A 25656-nucleotide genomic window follows, 5' to 3' on the forward strand; every position below is an offset into this window, starting at 1 on the left:
CTGGAGACCAGACGCAGACTCTGAGTGTCTTGGCCGCCCATGAGTGCAGCCTGCCTGTAATCCTGTTAAAATGAGCTGAAGCAGGCCACTCTCTTCACGCAGAGCGGCTTTCAGGGGCCACATAGGGCCACAGCAGGCCCATTTACCCACACCGCAACCCCCTACTGCCCCGTTCACACGGGGCGCGCACTCCCCACGGCACACGGGCCTGCCTACCTGGGCCGGGTTCACACGCACGCCTCCATTTATTATTGTTGTATGATTTAGGATGTGTGTAAAACGTCTGCGGGGGAAATACCCAACATAAATAGCCTAAGAAAACAAATCAGTCACGTGACGTTAATTTTTCAGTTCATCAAAACTGAACCAACTCCATTTCTAAGTGTAAAACTGGACTTGGAAACTATTTGCAAACCAGCCAATTATGTAAATCCGTTCTGCGTTAGTCCTTTTTTATGTTTGAGTAGATGATTAAGTACTTCAGCCTTAACCTATTATTGTGAACACAGCTGCCCACCTGTCTAAACCATGGGAAAGACTCACGGCCTAGCTTCACGCCGTGACGCCACCTCGCAGCAGCAGAATGAAAAGAGGGGCGGAGCTTGAATAACCCCGCCCCCTCCTCCTGACCATTCAGGCTTCAGCACCGCGGTGTCAAAATAAGACCTGCGCCCTTTCTCCGTCGTTTGATCCTAAAAGTGTAACTGTGCTAATTACGCGCCGGAGACCATCTGGACTCGACGTGAACCCCGTCCACGGTAATTGTGTGCGCTATTAAGTGTTGAAGCGGATTAAATCCAGCCCTTTCATCAAGAATTCTTTTTAATTTGAAAGCATTGTTTTTAGAATAACGGGACGCAGAATTAATGCGGAGAGCTGCCAATGGTGTTTTAATGCAATAATTCCACACATTATTCCGCACACCCCCCTCGTGCCCCCCCCCCCCCCCATCACCACGTACGTTTGTTGCAATTTAAACATGCCATATGACAAATAAGTGTATTGGTGTAATTTCTTTATTAGACCCAAAAGATTGCTGAAAAGTATTTTTTTATCACAGTGTGTAGTGAAGGCATTTAAACTTTCAAATTAAAAGAACGAAACGTACAAAGACTACAAATCATTTTCAGGGTATGGTAACATGATTGGAAACAAATTGCGTAGACTTTATTTCACTCAGTATAGATCTGAAATATAAAAATGTGACTTTCTTGTTGGTATCAACATCACATATGTAATTGGGAATAAAAGGAAAAAAGAATAACACGCTTATTTTATAGTTCTCAAAAGAATATCGCCGACCTTAACGTAAATTCTAAATCACAATTTTCCTTTAGAAAAGCTGTGGATATTTACGATGTATTGTAAGAGTCAAGTAGCGCTGTGGCGCCATCTGGTGGTTGCGTAGGGAATGAGCTAATTTCACAATAACTGCCGGTTCACAGCAACAAGCTCTAAATCAGTACAGAGAGCATGTTGAGTGTTTGCTGCTTAATGCTACCTTCTGGTAGCCATAGTTTTGCCCTTGGTCCAGGACAATACTTTAAACAAAGTGTGAAACCTCCCCATAGATAAACGTAAAAAAGAAATAAAAAGATACTACTCTAAATAAAATGCTAAATAGTTTTAACATATGAAAGGTCCTACATATGTGTACTCTTCCCCATAAGAGTTACTCCATCTGACTGTATGAGCGGACAATACACCACATGTTTACACATTGTTCTGAATAGAAAAGTATACAGTTCATACCTCTAGAGTTGACCACAGTTCATGTGGCACTTATTCTCAGTTTTGAGTGTATATGGTGTGTTGAGGCGGGTAAATGTGTACACATACACTGCTACACACATGTGCACACATTCATACATGCTCATGGCACTCACACATGTAAATTAACCGTTGAGTTTCTCGGCCTCTTCAACTGCCTTCACTGCTGCCATCTCCTGACAGCCGTCCTCTTCTTTAGGGATCTGAGAAGACAACAGCAGTTATGGAAACGCGTACGTCGTGTTCTGACACCACTCCTTTCTCATCTGTGCACCGTGCCTGCGTCTAAATAAAGTTTACAGACGCCTGCCCTGTCCTGCCCTGTCCTCTCCCAGTCAAAACACAGGAGCACTCTGGAGTTCAAACAGTACAAAAGAAACACATGCAAAACTATAAAATTAAGCTCCTGAAAGAAAAGAAACCAAAACTCCACCCTAAATCATTCTTCAACTACTCTGAGGGATGAAAAAGTCCACCTAAATCATTCTTCAACTACTCTGAGGGATGAAAAAGTCCACCTAAATCATTCTTCAACTACTCTGAGGGATGAAAAAGTCCACCTAAATCATTCTTCAACTACTCTGAGGGATGAAAAAGTCCACCTAAATCATTCTTCAACTACTCTGAGGGATGAAAAAGTCCACCTAAATCATTCTTCAACTACTCTGAGGGATGAAAAAGTCCACCTAAATCATTCTTCAACTACTCTGAGGGATGAAAAAGTCCACCTAAATCATTCTTCAACTACTCTGAGGGATGAAAAAGTCCCTTTTTTGAGGCAACACTGGACTAGTCTCGAACACAAAATGTAAAAGTCAGTCCAAACACAAACATTTAACTGGAATTATATGCATTAATGATTCCACAGTAGCACTCTTACCTCCCAGTAGACGTCATCCTCAAAGCACTGCGAGTCTGATGGGCTTCCATAAATGGGCAACTTCAAAATAAACCCTGAGGAAACACATCAATACAAGCATGAACTTAGTGTTCTATCTAATAAAATACTTTTGCAAGGATGATGTCTATAAAATATGTCACCCCTGAACAGATTTTACTAAACATTTTTCACAATCACATATATCTAACTTTGACATATTGGGTTATGAATGTGTCTGTGAAACCATAACAGGTACAAACCAACAATGAGTCCCCCGAGCAGGGCAATGCCCAGTGTGACCAGCAGAGACAGGGCCTGCATGCCCGCCTGAGTGGACACAGGGGTCCCGCTCATGACTTTAGGAAACACGTCTTTCAACCTAAACACATTGGGAAGGGACGACAGTGTCACATCATACCAATTACCGGTACCTATTACTTACAAAATTTAGTGAATTCCTGTCAGGTAAACACTTAACCCCTGTACATGCAATGTTAAAATGCTTTGTTTGATCAAATGAGGAAAAATGTCTTATGTCTTGGTCCACAGTCAGGAGCCAGAGAGAGAAAACGTGCTATGGCTGATGTGTAAAGGGTTGAGGGCCACCGCACAGCTCCCCCCCATACGCAACAGCGCCCCCTGAGGCGCTGGGGTGAACATTACAGACATATGAACAACTGACATTCCTAAGGACATATGCACAACTGACTTTCCCTAATGACAACAAGTCGATACCTGTCCTTTCCAAAGCTGATGAAAAGTAGCAGTTGTCAGTTAAACCCTTAAACCCTTAAACCCTTAACCCTTAACCCCTGATTTAACGGCTTCTGCGTGGTGAGCACACGAGTCAGTGAGCAGCTCTCACCCGTCACCGTAGTGTTCTTTGGTTGCTGCAAACGAGGTGATCGCCCCAACGACAGCTCCCAGAATTCCCGGCATTCCGTGGAGGTTATGTATACCACACGTGTCCTGAATCTTGAGCTTCGACTCCAGGAAAGGCTGCCAAAGACAGTGACACAGAGACCTTTGGAGAGGCTGCAATGCATATCCTGAAAGGTGCCTGTTTTTGCGATATATGTGCCCTTTCCCAAAAGATGCTTAAAAGAGTTCTAACCCTAAGGGTCGGTACTCACTGTGAGATACTTATAGCCCAGCACTGAGATTGCTCCTGCCGAAAACCCGACAATCATGGAGCCAAAGGGAGTGATCATCATCTCACCAGCGGTGCCCAGAGCAACGCCACCCGCCAGGGCTGCGTTCTGAATGTGAACCTGCAGCATCCACACCACCAAGACTTTAGTTGTATTCAAACACAGCACCATCATCTCTGTGACGGCGGATGTGGTCAGACTTCGGTAATCCCGCCATTGCATTTTGAAATCTAGAATTGTTCATCTACAGTTAGCAATCAAAGAGTCTAATCCCCTGGCTTAGAGCAAAGCTCAACCCGTTATGTAGATGACACCTGCCATTCAAGATTATGTGACTAAGATAAAAACCAGTCTATCGGCGACGTTATATGACATACAGTATAGGATACACACGCCACACAGAGTAAAAAAACATAGTATGGAATGCAGTGTGTGGGGACTGTTTAACTGTTCAAACAACAACAACAAAACAATTCTGCAGCTCCACACAGCTGCTGTAAGACATTTTAACCACACGGGGGCGCTCACCATGTCCAGTTTCCCCTCCGAGTTGACGAGGGCAGAGAAGGCGTATGTGGAGAGCGTGCAGGCGGCCAGGGAGAAGTACGTGTTGAGGGCGGTGCGGTGCTGGGCGTCCCCGTACTCGGTGATGGCAGAATTGAAACTGGGCCAGAACATCCACAAATAGAGGGTGCCTGAGTGGAGAAGAAGGTCATGAAGGTCCTAATCATCTCAGAAAGGACAAACCCGCGTGTGTCTGCTCTCCTGGGCTCACGTGTAAATACTTCAAGGTGCATGTCTTTCGTACTCTAGTGAACACACTTATTTCAATATTTGCCCTGTGTTCTTAGTCTGAAAAATGCTAGATGTATTTTTTTTCCTCTGACTAATGAGGATAGGTGTCTATTTATCTGGCCACATTCCTTGTCAAACTCCTTGATATGGTAATGATGATGATGATGATGATGATGATGATCCGAGATGATTGCTCGATTTGTGGTTGTATTCTTGTTTCTGTGCAACGTCTTTCACTAACCGATCATGGCGAAGATGTCAGAGTGGTACACAGAGGTTTTCTTGTGATCGCTCTTGTCCAGGTTTGGCCTGTACAACACTCGGGTCACCATCAAACCAAAGTACGCCCCAAAAGTGTGGATGGTCATGGAGCCGCCCGCATCTTTAGCCTGTACACATCCATACATACGTGATTAACACAGCAGGGTTGTGCTTGCTTGTGTTTTTCTAATAAAGATGTTTTAAAATAGGGCTGCAGCATAACGGATGTGTGATAAATTCGTACAACTGCAGGGACTCTTATCGGTTTGCACGCTGAGAGATGATCGTATCAGCAGAGAGAATCAGGTTTGACTTACGTGGAGGACATTAAGAAGGATGAACTCGTTCACGGCGAAGAGTGCGACCTCAAAAATAGCCATGGTCAGCATCTGTACTGGGCTGGTCTTTCCCAGCAGAGCTCCAAAAGAGATCAGCACAGCGCCGGTGCAGAAGTCTGCATTTATCATGCTGCAGGAGAAAACCAGTCAACATCATCTGGCCAAGCTTTGGGAGTAGAAAAAAGAGGGCAAAGAGGAAGAGTGATGCTCACCTGTCCACTCCAACATGGATTTTGCCTCCTGTCTCCAAGCTGTGTAAGAACCCCTGCATGAGTGTGGCCCACTGCAGGGAGAACGCTGCGATGAGGAAGTTAAAGCCAACGCTGCTGAAACCGTAGCGCTGCAGAAACGTCATGAGGAAGCCGAAACCGATGAAGATCATCACATGTACATCCTGGAAGCCTAAATCACACACACACACACACACACACACACACACACACACACACACACACACACACACACACACACACACACACCCCAATTGTTTTCTTAGAATCACTTTGACATTTGAAAAATGATGAAATGAAATAACCAACAAAGGAAAAATGTGATGTATGGTGTTAAAAAGGTGAAACATTATTATTGCAGAACCATAACTGCACAGGAGATGGCAATATCTACATTCTCAATACTGAAAATGAAAAATGTATTCTCTGAAAATGTATAACTAAACAAAACATTTCCCAAAAAGCAGGAGACCCACAATTTGCAGACATAGCTCAGCGTTTAAACCAGAAAGCCTGGTCTTCTGTGTTCAAAATCGTCTGGTTTGGCAATCTTCTGTTTCTACTGTGGTCCATTTCACCCCTTCTACTTTTAGACATGATCTTGTAAAATATGATTTAGGGCACCTAACATTCCCACAAAAATCCAAACCGTAAAGAATAAAAAAAAATGTTCCCTAAGAAACCAAACAAGGTATCATCTTTAATTTCCTACCCTCATCCCACCCCTCCAGCTCCTGTGTTATGCAGGTGTGACTGTGTAAACACATCTGTGTCCTTCACCTGTGAAGTTACAGGTGAAATTCTAGCTCAGGTGAACTTGCATACACATTCACACCTCACACACACTTGCCCACAGCCTGCCACTGTGTAAAAAGGGGAGGTGAGGGGAGTGAGACACGCCGTTAACCCGTCAAAGAATGACAGACAGATCCACAAAAGAGTTTGTACACCCTAAACTGACAAACCCGATTTTCAAAGCAAATGTCACACTAATTTTCAGGCTGATGAACAGTTTACCTGACTGCTGAAAAGAAATAGTTGTAATTAAGATATCGCCCAGAGGACGAAACCACTGATGATTAGAGCAAACAGTCCCTCAGGCAACGTGCCTCACGCCACATGTATAATAGTCTTTACAGACGTTTAACTGTAGAACAACATAACGGCTTTTTTATTACACTTTACATTAAGGGTCATTTGGCAAGTATTTTTACAGCCCAAAACGTAATCTTGTGTGTAAACCAAACACAAGGGACTCAATGTGTCCTTTCTTGTTGTCACTATGAAACGACAAATTAGTAACACATAACTTAACTAAATTAATTAATCTCCAAGTGTTCATCATAGATTATTTTCTCATGCGAAGCACAGAAGGTGTTTATATTATCTCATGAAGTTCATGGTCTCTTAATGTTACATAATGCTGTAAATAATGTATTTAAGGAAATGAGCAAGTATCACGATTTCTATTTTATCTATTTCTTTAATAGACACTGTAATTTCCCTATTACAATAATAATCCTACTGATTTCCTATTATACAAATAGCTTTAAGGCAAATCTTTTTCACAAGAGAGCCTCAAACATTTCAGACTACTGCACAAAATCCTCAGTCAGCATCATGTTTTACAGCAGGACATACACCCAGAACCAGGACATACACCCAGAACCCAGGACATACACCCAGAACCAGGACATACACCCAGAACCCAGGCCTGGAAGGCACAGTTCTGGATGGGTGTCATTTTCTGAAGTACATAAACTCAGACTGTATCAGGTCTTGACGACTGGGTGTGTCAGTAATAAAAACCCAAAACAGGTGGCTAAAAGTACGTACCGACTAAACTGGCACTTTACTGGACTTTACACACATAATTACACAAAGTTCAGGCAATCAAATTATTCTATATCGAGCCCTGAAAATGTGAGAAGAAAGGTTGTTCTCTAAAACCATCTAACGGTAGTTAGGTGTTAATGCGAGTGCTGATTGCTCTTAGCCAAGCACACTTACTGGGGTAGCGATAGTAGAAACTGTTCTCGTAGACGTGGTCGTGTGGGTCGTGTGAGTGGTTCTTGTGCAGGTCCTGGCCACCTGCATCGTGGTCGTATTCCACAGCGACTCCGAACAGGATAATGAGGATGACCTCCAGGACGATGCAAGTTATGGGCAGTCTCAGCCGCATGTTGGTGGACGTGTTAGCCATGCTGTTACCGAACTTCTCTCCCGGTCAAGCCCTGAGCTGATGCCACCACGAGAGCTCCTCTCACCTCAGCGAAGAGCTTTCAAACTTTTAAAGGCGAGTGTGTGTGGCGTTTAAAGCTCACCTGTGGATCGCTGGACGCGCGGTGCGCTCGGTGACGTCCACGCCTCGTCTACGGTGATTGGTGGATTCCTCTCATCCACCTTAAAGGTGGGGTTTTAAAGGTGGGGTCTATCCCACAGACTGTCAACCACAGCGTGTGTTGGTCGGAAATACACAGGGAGATTTTTTTTCATCCCTTAAATTCTTGAGGAAAATTTTTAAATGCACTGAACTTTCTGTGAACTTTGTGTGAACTCTATACACGTGTACAATCAGCTGTCATTGCTATTCACTGTTTGTATGTTATTTGTTTGTTATTGTAGACTTTTTTTCTTTCAGTGTAAAGTTAATTTCTACAAATTCTTTACTAAGTTTTAATTTTAGGAAATTTGCTCATTTGTTTTTATATAGAACAGAATAGAATAGAATAATTTATTGTCTACAGTGAAGACATTTGATTTGCTCATGGCATTAAAGGAAAAAACATTGACAACATTAATGACTTTAAAACATGACATTTACAATAGGCACATTAATAACATGCATCTATGATGTACCATATGGTCACAAGCATGTTTTTATTCCAAGTCCACTCCCTGTACAAGCCTACCATGTGTATTTCATTTCTAACTACTAATTTACTACCAATTCTCACAGTCCTTATGAGCTTTCTTCTGCCCTTGCCTCTTTAATTCCCAACCATGCTACCATAAGAGAACACTTTCAACCAGACAATGGTATAATAGTTCTGTATTGTTCTGACTAACCTCATAGTCGTCATTTTTAATGAGATAAAGCCACTTTAAATGCCTTTGTGATTGACATCCCAATTGCCCTCAGAGCTTAAGTCGGAGTACAAAACTCCACCAAGATATTTAAAACGATGAACAGTTGCTTTTAGCAGACCTGTGATCTACTACAGTGGCTGTTTCACTTTACTACTAAAATCAATTGCCTTGTCTTCTCTACATTGATTTCCAACGTACTAATTTGACACCACTTTTGAAACCACACACACATCAACTTCATTTAGTAAACCAAGTCGAGATGTCATCTATAAATTCAAATAAAATAACTGGGCTACTGAAGTATGATGCCCTTAGTAATAAGAAAAAATGAAATTTATGTTCTTGAGTATGATGTATGTATGTATGACAATCCCCTTGTATTTATGTCTTGTGATTCACTCACATGATGCATTGATAGAAACATGCTGAAGTTACAGTGGACATTTTGACTGGGTTGTCTGGGTTGTTGGACTTTGTCTGGTTAGCCACAAAACTTATTTTGCCTTATTGTTGTTCGTTGTTGTGTCTGGTGGTGTAGGGTTTTGATCAGACCATGACAGTGGGCAGTAGAAGTTGAATAACAATTACTTCTGAATATGAGTGGATGTCCTACAGATGCGTAAACTAAATGTAAGTGTCCAATTACTGTGTTGTGGACTTTGATCTTTACTCTGGTGTTGTCCACATATCTAATTACACTTAATTACATTTGCTTTAGATTCTGCTAAATTTCAAGTTCGGGATTTAATTGCTTGGTTTTAATTTTAGTTAGACTAGCCTCTGTTTGGTTAAGGTAGACTATACGGTTAGTTACGTTGCCTTAGATTCACTGTCCAACTCAACATCCAGTTACGGGACTTCATATCTACTCTCGGGGTTTCATATCTCCTGAGAAGAGAAGTTGGACGGTGTAATCTTGAAGCAGGCACATAGGTGGCGCTTGTTACACCATCAGTTCCAACAGAATGTGGCCCAACTGGAGAGACGAGAGAGCTACTGGGAGGGGAAGCTTGCTCTTCTGCTGCTGTAGCCCATCCGCCTCAAGGTTCGAAGTGTTGTGCGTTCAGAGATGCTCTTCTGCGTGCCTCGGTTGTAACGACTGGTTATTTGAGTTACTGTTGCCGTTCTATCAGCTCGAACCAGTCTGGCCATTCTCCTCTGACCTCTGGCATCAACAAGGCATTTGAGCCCACAAAACTGCAGCTCACTGGATTTTTTCTCTTTTTTGGACCTTTCTCTGTGAACCCCAGATAGTTGTGCGTGAAAATCCCACGATCAGCAGTTTCTGAAATACTCAGACCAGCCTGGGACCAACATCCATGCCACGTTCAAAGTCACTTAATGAGCAGTTGGACAGGTGTAGCTAATAAAGTGGCAGTTGAGTGTACATCACCATGGATTACAAACACAGGAAAAATCTGGAAATGTCAAAGAGGCCATCATACACAATTAAATCAACAGAGAGATTTGAATTTACAGGTTACAGTCCAAGGTGGAAACAAGTGGAGATACACCCAAATAACTACTTAAATGGATTACTCTAAGATTAATGCAAATATGCCAATTGTGCAATTATCATCCCAGTCGAAAGTTGTCCTCCACATTTACCCATCTGTGTAGTGAGAACACACACACACACACTAGTGATCACTAGGGGGCTGTGGTGCACACACACACACACACACATACACACACACATACACACACACACACACACACACACACACACACACAAGTGATCACCATGGGGCTGTGGTGCACACGTGCCCAGAGCCCAGGAGGCACTTTGGGTTAAGTGCCTTGCTCAAGGACACTTCAGTCATGGCCTAGGGCCTGGGAATTGAACCCACAACCCTCCGGTCACAAGACTGGTTCCCTAACCACCAGACCATGACTGCCTCTAAGATAATCCTCAAGAGGCGTATGTAATCACTATTCCAGGGTAATCAATCCAGAGCTAAGAACTTGAAAACAAGAACATAAGTTAGTACTCAAGTTAGTACTCAAGTTAGTAGAAGCATACAGCTCTGTCTGAAGACCATCTCAAACCTACAAGATGTGTAATGTGTAATAGCAATGTGACCTCCAGAGCAAGTTTAGAGTAAAGTATATAGGGAACGATCAGACCCAAGCTGCTGAGTTAGCTGAAGCATACATATGTGTCACTTCTGGTAAGTTTGGATTAAAGTACAATGGGAAACGTCCTAGCCTGAGAGCCAAAGTCCCAAACACTGCAGTGTACATGTCAGAGAACATATTCCTACAAGAGTACCACCACCAGGTACATCACCAGGTTCACCACCAGTACATCACAGCCTTTGGTGATTTGTGATTGGTGTTGTTTTGCTCTAGGTTCGTTTGTAATAACAAACGTTGCGTGTTTGACACTCTCAACTCAGCGTCCAGCTTCAAGCCTTGTGCATTACAGGCAGAGGCGGTCTTTGCATAGAGGCATTCCTAGGCAATTGCCTTGGGCCCCTCCCACTGCAGCCCACTGTAGGGGCCCCCTGACTAGCTAACTTAAACTTAGTTTATACTTTCGCGAGTGACCGTAGCGCGCGACTCGACCCACCTCGCGCGACCCTGCGCACGGTGGAAGCGTTTATACTTTCCGCGTGCAGTGTTCTCCGAAACGATATGTGGTAGTATAAAGAAACACCCCTCAAAAACAGGGGAAGGAACACCTGACGAATTTTAATGTTGCATTGTGTTCCAGGTTTGAAAAGTGATGGAATTTAGGCTAAAGTACTTGAAAATGTTTGAAATTGTAACTACTTCGTTTCACAACAAATGGCTATCTGACTGAACAGTTCTCCTGTATTACGTTAACAAATACGAGCCTCTTGTAATTCCAGGATGAAACATGAGAGAACGTGAAGACGTTAATATTGGGTGTTTTGAAAATAAACCACCATTAAATAATGTGATTAAAAGCGAATTCTTTCGAATCATTTCGAGTATATGTATAAATATTTAACTTATTTAAGTTTTTCGTGCTGAGAAATATTGAACTGGACCTTGAAAGTGACGTACAAGTGCTTTAATGCCACCTTGTAAAGGTGTATGAGCCCAGCAAACATGACTTTGTTCATTGCGCTGAGGCGCGGCGCGTGCGAAGTTACAAAATTCGAGAGGTGCCCTCGTGCCCACAGCGATTACGTCATTTTCGCCGCGCGGACCCTCGCGCCACTCGCGACGCGTCAAGTATAAACCAGGCTTTATTTCTCACATATTAATGTTAATGGGCCCCCTAGCTAAATTCGCCTTGAGCCCCCAAATTACAGGTGCATAATTGATTAGGAAAAAGAACACCCAACAGTAGATCTGCTAATAGACGTCGAAGGTCAAGCTTCCTGTAGACAGTGTGAGTATTGGAGACAATCCCTTTAACATGTTTTATTAGGAAGACGTGCCTGACCTGCTACAGAAGCAAGAAACGGTTGCTGATCTTATAGCTGTAACTTGGATACAAGCCAACCGACAACACCACAGACTTCTTACCTTTTACACAACTGCAGAGAAAGAAAAACAAAAAGGACAGAGGCGTGAAAAGGTGAAAGTTACTGTTATTATAAAACTATTACAAACACCAGAGTGAATAATCATATCCAAGACACCATTACTGAGTTACAAAGGCAACTGTTAACTTTAAAAACATTGATTATAAAGCCATCAATGTGGCAAAGACAAAAAGCATTTGGCAATTTCATCATGTAAGAGAGGTTTTACTGACAGACTGACATGGGTGATCAGTTAGTAAACCCCAACAGCTTAGAAAACAAGATTTTTGAGATGGAACACACCAGCCCATGTATGGGACATGCTGAAGAGTATAGCAGATTAGCTAAGATTGCTAGAAGGTTCTACTGACCCAGGCAATATTTAGATATTACAGAATACTGCAAATATTGACCAGAGTGCAATGAAATATAACCTATAGGTTATAAAGCCCTCAGGGTCAGTTTACTGATAGTGGACATTCCTTTCACTAGGATAGCAATAATAGCAATAGCAATTATGCATCTAGGTACTTGGGGGACTTCACCTGCAAAAGGTTAAAAAATAACAGCCAACATATTTGCGGATAAATTCAACTTCTTTGGAGTAGATGACACCAGATATGTTCTCACAGATCAGGGAACAAACTTCACATCAAAGCAGCTCAAGAAGTTTAGGCATGGGCAGACCAACCAACCCATGAAACTCCAAATGGTGCTTCAGTATGAAGTTTGCTCAATGCTCAGGAAGTTTGTCCCCAAGACCGGACTGGAACCAGTGGCTGTCTTTCCTTCTTTCCACATACAGGGAGGGCTACATTAAGCATCTACAGGCTTCTCACCATCTGAGTTGCTGTGGACCACTGGACATCCTAAATGGCAGGGGAACAAATTAGAAGATCAACAAACTCCCATATGTTCTCAGAAATGGAGGCAGTGACAAAGATGGTCAGAGATAACCTGATCAAGCCCAACAGCACCAGAAGACCTGGTATAACAAATCATCAAGGAAGGGAACCCTTGAACCAGGGCAAAGAGTCAGACGGGTGGAGAATATGAGGAAGAGCTACCAGAGCAGTACTTCCCAGTAAAGAACACTAGCACAACCTCGCCAGACCTACACCATCTGACACCAAGAAGACAACAAGGAATGCTAGACCTGATACCTGAGATACCAGGGATAACTGACGTTACCATATGACATATGAACAAGACATACTAACAAGGTTTATGAACAAGATGGCGCACAGTCTTTGTGTCGTCCTCCCAACATCAATGATTTATTCCAGCTTTTTCCACCTATTTCATGTAAATGTACTGTTCACCTGTTCCACAGTCAAATACAGTAGAGAGGCACCCCTGAATATTGGTAAAGTTCACTATGAACTAACCATTAGGCTCTCGGACTTCGACTTTCTGCTACTGTTGGACTCCACAGACTACAACCAGCAAGTAGAGAGGCACCCCTGAATATTGGTAAAGTTCACTATGAACTAACCATTAGGCTCTCGGACTTCGACTTTCTGCTACTGTTGGACTCCACAGACTACAACCAGCAAGGCCCAGCATCTGTACCAGCAGAGGAAGTGGCCAAGGTGGATGCGTGGCAAAACAGGTGCGCTGTATGCTAAGCTAAAGGCTAGGGCTACACAACGGCCGCTAGCCAGAGAATACTGTGCTCTCATTTTTACAGCGATATGGCTCTCGGACATCACACCGAACTCTGTGATTGAGTTCCCTCATATTCCTCTGCTGACCCTGTTCATTTTATATGGCTTAACAGTTCATGTGAGTGCTGTCACTCCCAATCGCTTCCACGATGTTATACATGGTACCAGCCTCATGTATTGGGGGGGGGGGGGTGTAAAATGGACACAGCGAGAAAAAAAAAAAGACGGATTTAAAGTGTGCAGAAACAGTCTAAATAGTCGTTTGAACTAACCTAGTGAAAACTGGGACAGTCCCGGGAAAACCGGGACAGGTGGCAACCCTATTGTAGAAGCAGTCTGCATGCATAGGTGCTTGATTTTATACACCTGTGGCCAAGGAACACCTGAATCCAATTATTTGGACGGGTGATGAAAATATTCTCACTGTTCCTGTTACTTGGCTTGTAGTCCAGGTCTATCTATAATATTAGCAACCACTTCTTGCTTCTGTAGCAAGTCTTTAATTACTGGCATGTTTCTTCAAACCTTATTCTAACACCTTCATATGCCAGATTATTTGACCACTAATACACTCCTGCGTGATTATGGTTTGGCTTGAGGCTGAGTATGTTGGAATATTCTACTGCAGTGTTTGGGACTTTGGCTCTCGGCCTATGACCTTTCTTTCTATTCTCCAAACTTATCAGATGGGTTATAGGGGAGGTCACACTGACCCACAGCTTTGGAAGGGTCTTCAAGAAGGGATGCATGCTTCTACTAACTTAGCTGCTTGGCTTGATGCGGATGCGGTTATGTTCTTGTATCCAGGTTCTCAGCTCTGGATTGATGACCTCCATGAATTGCTGCAGGTTGTTTTGGAGTCTTCCATTTTTCACAGAGACCTTTGAATCTGGACTGCAGCTGTTTTTGGTGTTTCTCCACTTGGTATCACCTTGGAGCAGAACCTGAGCCTGTAGGTCTCTTTGATGTGGTTGAGCTGTACATTGAGCCAGTAGCTGTCATACTTGTCCCACCCGTTGCACCACATTCTTCAGCTGTGCAAATTGACGATGTAACGTGAACGTGCACCATCTGCTCTTCCTTCAAGATTTCTCTGTCCAACTTTCATCCTCTGGATTGTTGAGCAGACCTGAGGTCCCGTAACCGGCTGTGGAGCTGAGACATTGAATCTAAAGTAAAAGTTAGCATCTGAGCCTATTGCATCAGACAGATGATAGTCCAAGACAGGAGATACAAAGTGCATTGACATCTCAACCTAGAAGCATCCTAATCCGCCACCCAACTCACACCTAGGGGCCAAGATGACTCCACACCTGCAGCGAGTAATTATAGCTAATCACAGCTAAAAGCTTTTTTGGGACAAGCACAACCAAGCTGCACCACTCACTCTATATGTCTCTTTGGTTCCCATCCTCAGTATCTCCTACACCTTTTTTCTCAGAGTCGGTACGAGTTGTGCTGCTATTGTGTAGTATGTTTGTCTGATGGGTTCTGTTGTGTGTAGATATGTCATTCAAGATACAAGTTTTATTGTGGTGTGCACAGTAAAAATGCACATACACTGTGCAATTAGATTCTTATATTGCTAGACCTCCTCTAACATACACGCTATCGAGGCAAAAAAAAAATAAAAAATTCACAAGCTGTTTGTGAGCCTGACTGTTGTGGACGCAACACTCTTGTAACATCTACCTGATGGCATAACGAGACAAACAGTTAATAACGAGACAAACAGTTAATACAGAACACTTTTTCATCAGGTATGACAGACTACTGGCACAGATACGTGAGATCTTTTAGTAAACCCCAACTGCTTCAGAATTACGATTCTGGAGATACACCAGTATATGAGCAGAAGGGTTGCTAGTCATCATATGACTAACAGGTGACAAATATATGACAGATTACTAATCACAACAAATACAAAACACTCATGAATAGGAGTTATCATCATTACCCCCACATCCCAAAATTGGGGACCAAGACCCAGTGTACCCATGCATCAAGCTGCTGACCTGAGATTGGAGATCATGGTCAAGTTTGCATCACTTGCAACATCTCTGAAACCAACCAGATGATATTCACTGTAGCAACAATGATACTTGAGATGCTTGAGATGCCACAAGATGAACAATAGATTGGAGGCCAAGATAAGGGGCCATGCAGAGAAAAGGCCAACAGGACCACAGGAAGGCGGCAATCAAGCTGTCAATACCTGAAGCATCATACAACAATGCCCAGCAGCTGTTGAACCTGAGAGCAGACAACAGCAATCACCCTGAACAGGAGGTTCAGCAGCATTCACACTAGCAGATCCAAGGTTCTCATGTATGAAGGGATGGACAGCTCCAGACCCTGGCATGGTCCTTCTGGGTTAACTTCATTCCATGAGCACCTGGCAATACAAATGAACCAGCTGCTGTATGGAAGTAGGCGCATCATCCAATACATGAGCAGTGCCCAGAAAGGGCAAGATTACCAGAGGACCCATGCACCAGCCATTGGTAGATAAAACATTTGAGTCATTCGAGACTGTAAGGCCAGATAGACCCACTTGTGCACTGCCTAGACTGACAACAAGGAAACGTATGATTTGATGCCAGTGACACTGGGTAACATCATCAGGAACACAGTGGGAACTGTGGGAGACAACCCAGCTACAGAATGGAGCAACCACCAGCCAACTTCTCTACATGAATAACAACAAGCTGTATGAGATATCAGCTCACTAATCCATCTCACCAGGATTTACAACAACACCGGACAGACTTTCGGACGGGATAAGTGTGGTCAGATTGTTACGAGAAGAGGGAAGGTACATAGAACTGAGGGGATTGTACTACCGTAAGGTTAAATAATTAATGTTAGTACCTTGGACTCCCACAGACAAATTGAATCACAAAGAGGCCACAAAGAAAGATGAAACTACAGCCAACTAACTACAAATAGTGAGACAAGTCCCGAGAAGTCAGCTTAATGGGAAGAGCACGATCCAGGCTATGATCACCTCCATTCTGGGTCAGTTATCAGTTACTCTGCTGGCAAAATAAGATGGCCAAAGGAGGAGATAGAAGCCATTGAAATCAAGACAAGGAAACCTGTTGCAAAGCACGATGGGTTTCATCCCAAATCCAGCACTTTGACACTGTACACTAAGCAGGAGGAGGGGACAGAGGACTAGTAAGCATCAGAGCCACTATCCACAATGAAACAACCAAGGTTCAAGTGAAGGTGGAGGTAACAGCAGAAACCAGAAGGTAATACCCAGCACAGTACATACAACCAGCAAATAGTTTAAGCATGTGCAGCATACATTGACATGGATCATGAATAGATAGATGCAACTATGAGATCAACAGAGAGATATACAGGCTCAGGTTCCATTGCAAGGTGGTACCATATAGAGAAACACCTAAAGATCTCAATGAACAGTTCATCCAAGACAACCCGTAAAGGATGAATTTAACAACATCATCCTGGAGCAATTCATGGAGGTCATCATTCCAGAGAACCTGAATACAAGAGTGCAACCCAATCTTAAAATGGCAAACAGCCAATTTAGCAGAAGCACCATCTGGTGCAACACAACCTCCCCTACAACACATTTGGTACGGTTGGAGGAAAGCACAGAGCTCATCAGAACCCATCAGACAAACATACAGCAGGATACCAGCATGATTTATACAAGATCTGAGGAAATAGGTGGAAGACATGCTGAAGATGGGCATCATAGAACCATCTAGAAGTGAGTGGTGAAGCAAGCTTGGTTGTGCTTGTCCCAAAAAGCCTGTTAGCTGTCATTACCTATAATTACTTGCTGCAGGTGTAGTTTCAGTTTGGCCTCTATATATGAATTGGGGTATGGACACAACATTTACTGGACTGATAAATTAGGACAACTCCAGCTTAAGCATGTGATTAGTTTTTTTATTTCTCTATGACCTGATTTGTTGCTTTAATTGCATTAGTCATATTCATAGTCTCGATCCAACAGCCTGTTACAGGACTTCTTGTCGACATAACAACTCAGAGAAGAAAAGTCGAACAGAGGAATCTTGAAGGAAGAGCAGAGATGGTGCATGTTACACTATCACTTTTAACAGCTACAGAATGCAGTCGGACAAGAGAGACGAGTGCGACAGCTGTTGGGAGGGACGGCGATGCAAGACACCTCAAACACATCAAAGACAATCATCCTACAAAAATATGGGATTAAAAGACATACAGTCATACAGACATGGCTCAGGTTCCACTACAAGGTGGTACCATGTGGAGAAACCTTAAGCTCAAAGCTCTCTATGAAAAGAGAATCATTCCAAGACAACTTTCAAAGGAAGAATTTAGTGACACTATCCTCCTGAACCAATTGATGGAGGCCATCCATCCAGAGGTAAGAATCTGGATACAAGAACATAACCCAACCTCTTCAAGCCAAGCAGCCAAGTTAGCAGAAGCATTCACCTGTGCATGAAGACCCTTCTAAAACTACCTGCTTGGGCAACACATCCTCCCTACAAACTATCTGGTAGGTGTGGCCCAAGGTACGATGGGAACAGTCTTAAACCTATAACCACTGGGCAGGAGTGAGACTACTGGGTAGGAGTGAGAGGTGCTGGCCAGTAGTGCTTGTCCCAATAAAGGATTGAGGACTATTGTTCTTCATAGGCCTTTATGGTATATCTGCTTTGTTCATACCCCATGCCAAAGGTGGACAGGTTAATTCAGGAGCTTTGGAAGGACTCTTCAGCATTTTGGATGTGTTTAAGGGTTACTGGCAAGAACCTTTTGCAAAATTGGCAAAACATATCAAAGTCCCTTCAGGCATGTATCAGCTTACGATCATAGCTTTTGGACTGCAGCAACATTCCAATGTCTGATGGAGCAGGTCTTGAGGAGAGTTTAATGATATGCTGCTGCCTATATAGATTACTTGGTTGTGTACAGCAATTTCTGCTAAGAATAATAGAATCTGTGTCCAAGGATCCATGAGGTTGGGCTGATGTTCAATACCAGGAAGTGCCAACTTGCAAGGAATTAGGTATCTTGGGTATGTCCTCAGAGGACGGAGTATCTGGACACAAGTGGACAAGCTTGAGGCAATCAAGAATTGCCCACAACTCATGGTAGCTGGAGATGGTACTGGAGATTCATACCAAATTTCTCCAGTTGAGCCATGAACCTGACTTACCTGATCAGAAAAGTTCAAGCCCAGAAGATCAAGTGTGTGAGGCTGCATTCCAGATCTGACTTTCACAAGAACTCATCCTGTAGGGCCCTAACATCGATCTCCTAGTCATGGTTACAGACAGATTTATCATTATTTTGTCTTGACGCAGAGCCATGGAAGACAGACGATGGGTAAAATTCATAAGCTGCAACCACTTCCCCAGAGAGATGAAGTACTTCACCATAGAGAAGCAGGTGCTTGCAATGAAGTGGCTTTGACGTATTACCTGATAGGGAAGATGTTTAACCTAGAGATGAACCACAGATCTCAGTAGTGGTATGGCGGATGAACAATACTTTTGCTACGATCACCTTGTGGTAACTGTCGATCGCACCCCCCACCGCTCAACAACGTACGATCGCCAACACCCCCCCCCCCCCCCCCCCCCCACTCAACAACTTACGATCACCAACCCCACCACACCCCCCCCCCCCCCCCCAGCCACCCCCGGCTCAACAAAACTTATGATCTTCGCACCAAAATCAACCCCCCACTTATTTTTTTAGGACTACACCACTGGTGTTCAATCTGACACTCCACATTCAATAAAAATGTGGAGGGAAATTTTGTATATAAAAGCTACGTCCAAACCAGTTATTGGGGAGGTCACACGAGGACAGTGAAGAGATTACAGTCATGCAGCTTGGTTGGACTAGTTATTTAGTACAGGTGCTTTTCTTTTTAGCAGACCTGTGGAGTGTCAGATTTGGACAGGTCATTTTAGATTTTAAATTGAGCTATAGTACAGCACAGTTTTATTTAACCTTTTCTCTTTTTTACATTGTTAATTTTTCATCATTTGGATGTACTTGACCACAATGCACTGAGAATGTCAAATGTAACTATACTGCATTTGATTGAAATTTCCACCCTAGAGTCGTGGCTACCCTAATCTCTTCCCTTGACTACTCTGACTACTCTGGTCACACCAGTACACACACCTATAGATGTATACGTCTGGAGCAAATACAAACACCTGAAGCAGAGCTTGACTTCCTAAACCTTAAACAGACTTTCTTTTTAAATAATCCTATTCATTCTTATTGATGACTTCAATCTTCCATCAGGTAAGCTACATTCATCCTGTATCCTTCTGCTGATGGCCTCATGTGACCTCACCCTCAACCAATCAAACAAGACCACAACTTGGAGATCGCAGCTTCACAGATGTTCCCCTTCACCTCTCAGACCATCACTTTATCTCCTTCACCTCTCAGACCATCACTTTATCTCCTTCACCTCTCAGACCATCACTTTATCTCCTTCACCTCTCAGACCATCACTTTATCTCCTTCACCTCTCAGACCATCACTTTATCTCCTTCAACTCTCAGACCATCACTTTATCTCCTTCACCTCTCAGACCATCACTTTATCTCCTTCAACTCTCAGACCATCACTTTATCTCCTTCAACTCTCAGTAGACGTGTATACTTTCAGTGTGTGTTCATTTCATGTTTCTATGATTAAAACAAAAAGGTTATCATAGGTACGGAGGTCAGCTAGGCTGTGTATGATGATGACCAAGAAGAGGGTCAGGACGAGGAGGTCCAGGATGAGGAGGTTCAGGTGCTTTAGTAGTCTCATCATTTAGAAGCTTGACTTGAACTTGCTACTTGCTGGTCTTTGTCTACAGACCATCAGACCTCTTCAACTGATCAGACCTCTTCAACTGATCAGACCTCTTTAACTGATCAGACCTCTTCAACTGATCAAAATCTACAACTGATCCAGAACGCAGCTACATGTCTTCCATCATCTAATGTTCACACGTCACTCCAATACTGTGTTCGTTCCTGTCTTCCAGTAGCTGAAAGAAAGAAAAGAAAAACCCTTGCAAACAGTTTATTAATTTCACTGTACTGTGAAGTGAGTGATGTAATCACTGTAATGCAATACTGGTGTGATTTGGTGTGATTTGTATTCTTCATAATGTATAAATGTACCCATGCACTGCTCTTATACTGCATTCATATTTAGTTCATGGAAATAAATATACGTAGGCATCATAATTCTTTCAAACTGTTTGTATTCTAATGTTTGCTTTGATTAGCTTGCTTTTCTTTGCTCTGAAATTTGGCATAATAATGTCTAATAATGTAGACGTAAAAAATTTGGGGATTTCAAGTTGCTGGAACATTTGGAACATAACATTGACACTGACATTTGTATTTATGTATTCTTATTTGTATGTAAGATAAATATGTCTCTCTGGATAAGAGAGTCTGCCAAATGCTATAAATATCAAATATCAAACATCGAGGAGGGCAGAGGCATGTCTGAACACATCCGAGCTGTGTGAATGAAAACCTCCCCATCTCTGTTTTCATCTCTCTGTCCCTTTCTCACCTTTTGAACTGAGCCTCCTTAAATGCTATTATGGCTTTGGGGAATTTCAGCTATTGGTACTTAAGAGACCATTGGTAGTAGATAGTACCTGCTGCGTCTGCGTGTTGCAGCTAAAGATGGCTATCTGTGTGGAGAGAGAATGAACTGAAGAAAGCAAAGTGAATAAGTCCTCAGGTTTGGGAATACCTTGAATTTATTTTTATTCCTCAAATATACATTACACTCTTGTGAAGCATGTCCAACGACTCAATGTTATATCTATCCACACGGTGACTCAGCTTTTAGAGGATGTCCTTTCCAATGACAAATGTCTAACTTAAAAGGCCATGACTTTATTTTTAAATGGCAAATGCCTCCGTCAATGAGGCATTATGAGGAAAGACTCAAAAGAGAGGCTCCCCCTCGACAGAGTGACAGATTTTTCAGTGCTGAAAGGAAATTGCTCAGAGATGTTTTCTAGGGTCAATGACACTTGACACTCTGTGCGCTGCAATATGTCCAATCAAATCCACCCATTTAGTGTCTGTACGCAAGCTGTACAAGGTAAGCCATTAACCCCCACATTAGCGCTTCTCAAAAGTACCAGGTTCTGCTGTACAGGTGTTAATATTTCCAGATAAGATGAATAACGTGGACTCTGTTGCAACAGTGACCATGTTACAATGTTGTATGATCACACAGACTCTCACACTACTGCCCTTTACAATGTTGTATGATCACACAGACTCTCACACTACTGCCCTTTACAATGTTGTATGATCAGCTTGTGAATCAGACACATGTTCAATGTCTGCAAGTGATTAATTAAAAAGCGTTAAAATCCTAATAGCTGTCTTCTGCTAGTGAAAGTGGAAAAAACTATGTGCATTCATCACAACAAGGTAATGTTTTGTTTTGCCCATAACCAAGGGGTTTGGGGCCTTATAGTCACTACTATTAATTACCCACTAGTCACCCACTAACCAATTCTGACAACAGTTGTTCAGTTAGATGTTATTATTGTGTTAGCTCCTTTGTGTTACACTGGTAAGAATGTAGTGTGACCTCTCCTTAAACCTTCTCTTAAACCTAAAACCTGCTGAGGGAAACCTGGTATAATATATTAGGAGATTACTGTAGTAAACGTCAGCACTGTCTCCTGAAAGAGTTCAGCAACACTTAGTGCCAAGGGAGGTCACACCAAACACTGACTTTACCTCTAGAAGCCATTTAATTCTAAAAACTGCTGTGTGTGTGTGTGTGTGTGTGTGTGTGTGTGTGTGTGTGTGTGTGTGTGTGTGTGTGTGTGTGTGTGTGTGTGTGTGTGTGTATGTACATATTTCCTGTGTTTTATGTTTGTCTTAATATAGACACACATCATTACTAAACAACAAATCTAATGGTGACCTAAGACTTTTGCACAGTACTGTATTTTAAAGTACTTTCTACGTAACATCTTCACTGTATTTAAGCTATGCAGATGATTATAACCTGGAATGCATATGTGCATATTTACAATGTGCAGATGACAAACAGAAATTCATGGCATTTGAACACAGCCCATATCATGAGATGTTAGCTGTTTTACATTTTCTGGAGCTGGTTTGTTGGAATTATGGAGCATTGATATTAGGTTTGGCATGTTCCTGCTGGTACATTAAGGTTCATGGTCAGCCATTGTATCTTGATTTACTCACTCATTGTAGTTCCAGACATTTGAATCCTTCATTGCTTGTTATTGTGTTTTTATAGCCACCACAAAAATGCGAGATGCTTTACCTCTGCTTCTTAAGAATTCTACACTTCCTTTTACTGACACGTCGTGACCTGGGAGTTTGGTCATGACCTGGGTGTTTGGTTGTGACCTGGGAGTTTGGTCGTGACTTGGGTGTTTGGTTGTGACCTGGGTGTTTGGTTGTGACCTGGGAGTTTGGTCGTGACTTGGGTGTTTGGTTGTGACCTGGGTGTTTGGTTGTGACCTGGGTGTTTGGTTGTGACCTGGGAGTTTGGTCGTGACCTGGGTGTTTGGTTGTGACCTGGGTGTTTGGTTGTGACCTGGGAGTTTGGTCGTGACCTGGGTGTTTGGTTGTGACCTGGGTGTTTGGTTGTGACCTGGGAGTTTGGTCGTGACTTGGGTGTTTGTGAACTGGGTGTTTGGTGGTGACCTGGGAGTTTGGTCGTGACCTGGCATTTGGTTATGACCTGGGTGTTTGGTCTTGACCTGGTGTTTGGTTGCGATCTGGGTGTTTGGTTGTGAATTGGGTGTTTGGTAGTGACCTGGGTGTTTGGTTGTGAATTGGGTGTTTGGTCATGACCTGGGTGTTTGGTTGTGAATTGGGTGTTTGGTAGTGACCTGGTGTTTGGTTGTGACCTGGGAGTTTGGTCGTGACCTGGGTGTTTGGTTGTGACCTGGGAGTTTGGTTGTGACCTGGGAGTTTGGTCGTGACTTGGGTGTTTGGTTGTGAACTGGGTGTTTGGTGGTGACCTGGGAGTTTGGTCGTGACCTGGCATTTGGTTATGACCTGGGTGTTTGGTCTTGACCTGGTGTTTGGTTGCGATCTGGGTGTTTGGTTGTGAATTGGGTGTTTGGTAGTGACCTGGGTGTTTGGTTGTGAATTGGGTGTTTGGTAGTGACCTGGTGTTTGGTCATGGCCTGGGTGTTTGGTTGACAGTAACTCATGCCATTCCAGCCCCTGAAACTCCAGATTCTACTGGAAGTGTGTGTGTGTGTGTGTGTGTGTGTGTGTGTGTGTGTGTGTGTGTGTGTGTGTGTGTGTGTGTGTGTGTGTGTGTGTGTGTGTGTGTGTGTGTGGGGGTGTGAATAGTTGCACGGTTGAGTGAAATGGTAGCCCAACAATGCACAGACATGTGATACTCACGAGCTTCACGGACCACATGTGCAAATATACATCTCCAGACTATCGTCTCCTAATCTAACTTTCATCACTTTCTCCATGCACTGAGTGTCTGTCATATCGTAACAGGACAGAGGGCGTGGAGTGAAGCAGTGAAACACTTATGTGTGTTACACACTCTGTCCAGCTCCTGTCCTCTTTACAGACTCACACAAGGTGCTGCAGTTCTTGTGAAGCACAATCGCTCATGAATTCCTCCTTCCCAAATATGCGTGCAAATGCTCGTGGTTTGTGTCTGACACATTATCGTTGCAGCGTCTCCCGGGGCCCTTAGATTAGGCAATCAGGCAATCAGCTAGTTTGCAGAGACATGTGAGTTTGATTTTAGTGTGCAGGGTGTCAGCACAGGGACGTGCCCGAAAAAGAACTCACCAGCAGTGACGCCATCTGAGATCTTCAGATAAACACTAGACTGTGTATTATAAAGCTTTATTATGAACAATAAATTAATAAATCGTGAGAGGAAAGAGCAATAAACCAAAGCACCAAATAAGGAAATGTTTTAAACATTTATTTTCTGTTTTGTAGCTTTTTGTAGTGTATCACTGATTCTTGGTGAATACAGTGATTGACTTGGGAGCCTATGAGTGTGACTGGATTTATGTCAGTGGGTATTCACCAATGACCAACACTACGTCCTTCTCGTGTAACACTACTTTCCACCCGGTGTCTTCCTCTCTGATCTGCTTCTCATTCATAGAGTAGTGCGTATTTTCTTGTGTGGGAGATTCCAATCTACCTCTAGGCATGTGGCAGCAGAGATCGCAAAAAAGATCTTTATCTGCAGTGGAACCAGAAAGGCCCTCCGAGATGACACTAACACGACTGTTGGGGAAAACCAAACAAACACAAGGACTGGTGCAGGTTTGTGCAGTTTTCTCAGTGACACAAGCCAGATGACCTACAGTGACCGACCTACTGTGAGATTTTAGAGTGCAAACCTGAATGAGTGTAGAATGTACTATTAGTACAGGCTGTAGTACCTTTGTGGCGTTAAAGAGTTATTACAAACAACCACAAACAACAGACTATAACTAAATATGACTACACAGACCAATTTAACAAAACAACAGTTCCCACAGAAAAGAGACCATACTGTATTTTATCAGTCAACCTTTACCATGGTGCATGCTACAGACGAAAGAAAATTCAAACCAACATGAAAGCACAAGTTAAGGACAGTGTGTCTGATGTTGATGGGGGTAATACGCTGCCCTGAGACAGCACTTTCAGGGTTTGTTTCATGCAGTTATTTAAACAGCCTCTATGACAGGCATGGATCATGAAAGTAGAAACACCCACACTAACATACACAGGACATGAAGAGGGCAAAGAGAAGCCAATTATACATAAAATAGTGGAGGTGCTACTTAAGGAGAAAATGACATCTGATTGTGAACGTCAGACACCGCAGCACACGTGGTGCTGTTTTCAGTAGCTTTAACTGATAGAGATTTCTTCTTAGGAAAGACTGGGTCGTCTTCTAAGCTTGATGTTTCTCAAGA

The 25656-nt window shown here is 43.0% G+C and overlaps 1 protein-coding gene across 1 annotated transcript; it reads right to left on the reverse strand.

The window, feature by feature from the left end:
- Nucleotides 1-998: 998 nt before the first annotated feature.
- On the reverse strand, nucleotides 999-7746 carry rhbg (Rh family B glycoprotein). The gene is made up of 10 exons (XM_076988471.1): nucleotides 7436-7746; nucleotides 5408-5597; nucleotides 5175-5325; nucleotides 4838-4985; nucleotides 4330-4496; nucleotides 3784-3921; nucleotides 3516-3649; nucleotides 2911-3029; nucleotides 2651-2724; nucleotides 999-1973 (listed from the first exon to the last, which is right to left on the reverse strand). The coding sequence occupies exons 1-10, from the start codon at nucleotides 7626-7628 to the stop codon at nucleotides 1896-1898; spliced, it is 1392 nt and encodes a 463-aa protein (XP_076844586.1). The 5' UTR covers nucleotides 7629-7746; the 3' UTR covers nucleotides 999-1895.
- Between the last annotated feature and the right edge of the window lie 17910 nt (nucleotides 7747-25656).

Source organism: Brachyhypopomus gauderio, unplaced genomic scaffold (genome assembly GCF_052324685.1).
Source record: "Brachyhypopomus gauderio isolate BG-103 unplaced genomic scaffold, BGAUD_0.2 sc62, whole genome shotgun sequence".
In the NCBI taxonomy this organism is placed as follows: domain Eukaryota; kingdom Metazoa; phylum Chordata; class Actinopteri; order Gymnotiformes; family Hypopomidae; genus Brachyhypopomus; species Brachyhypopomus gauderio.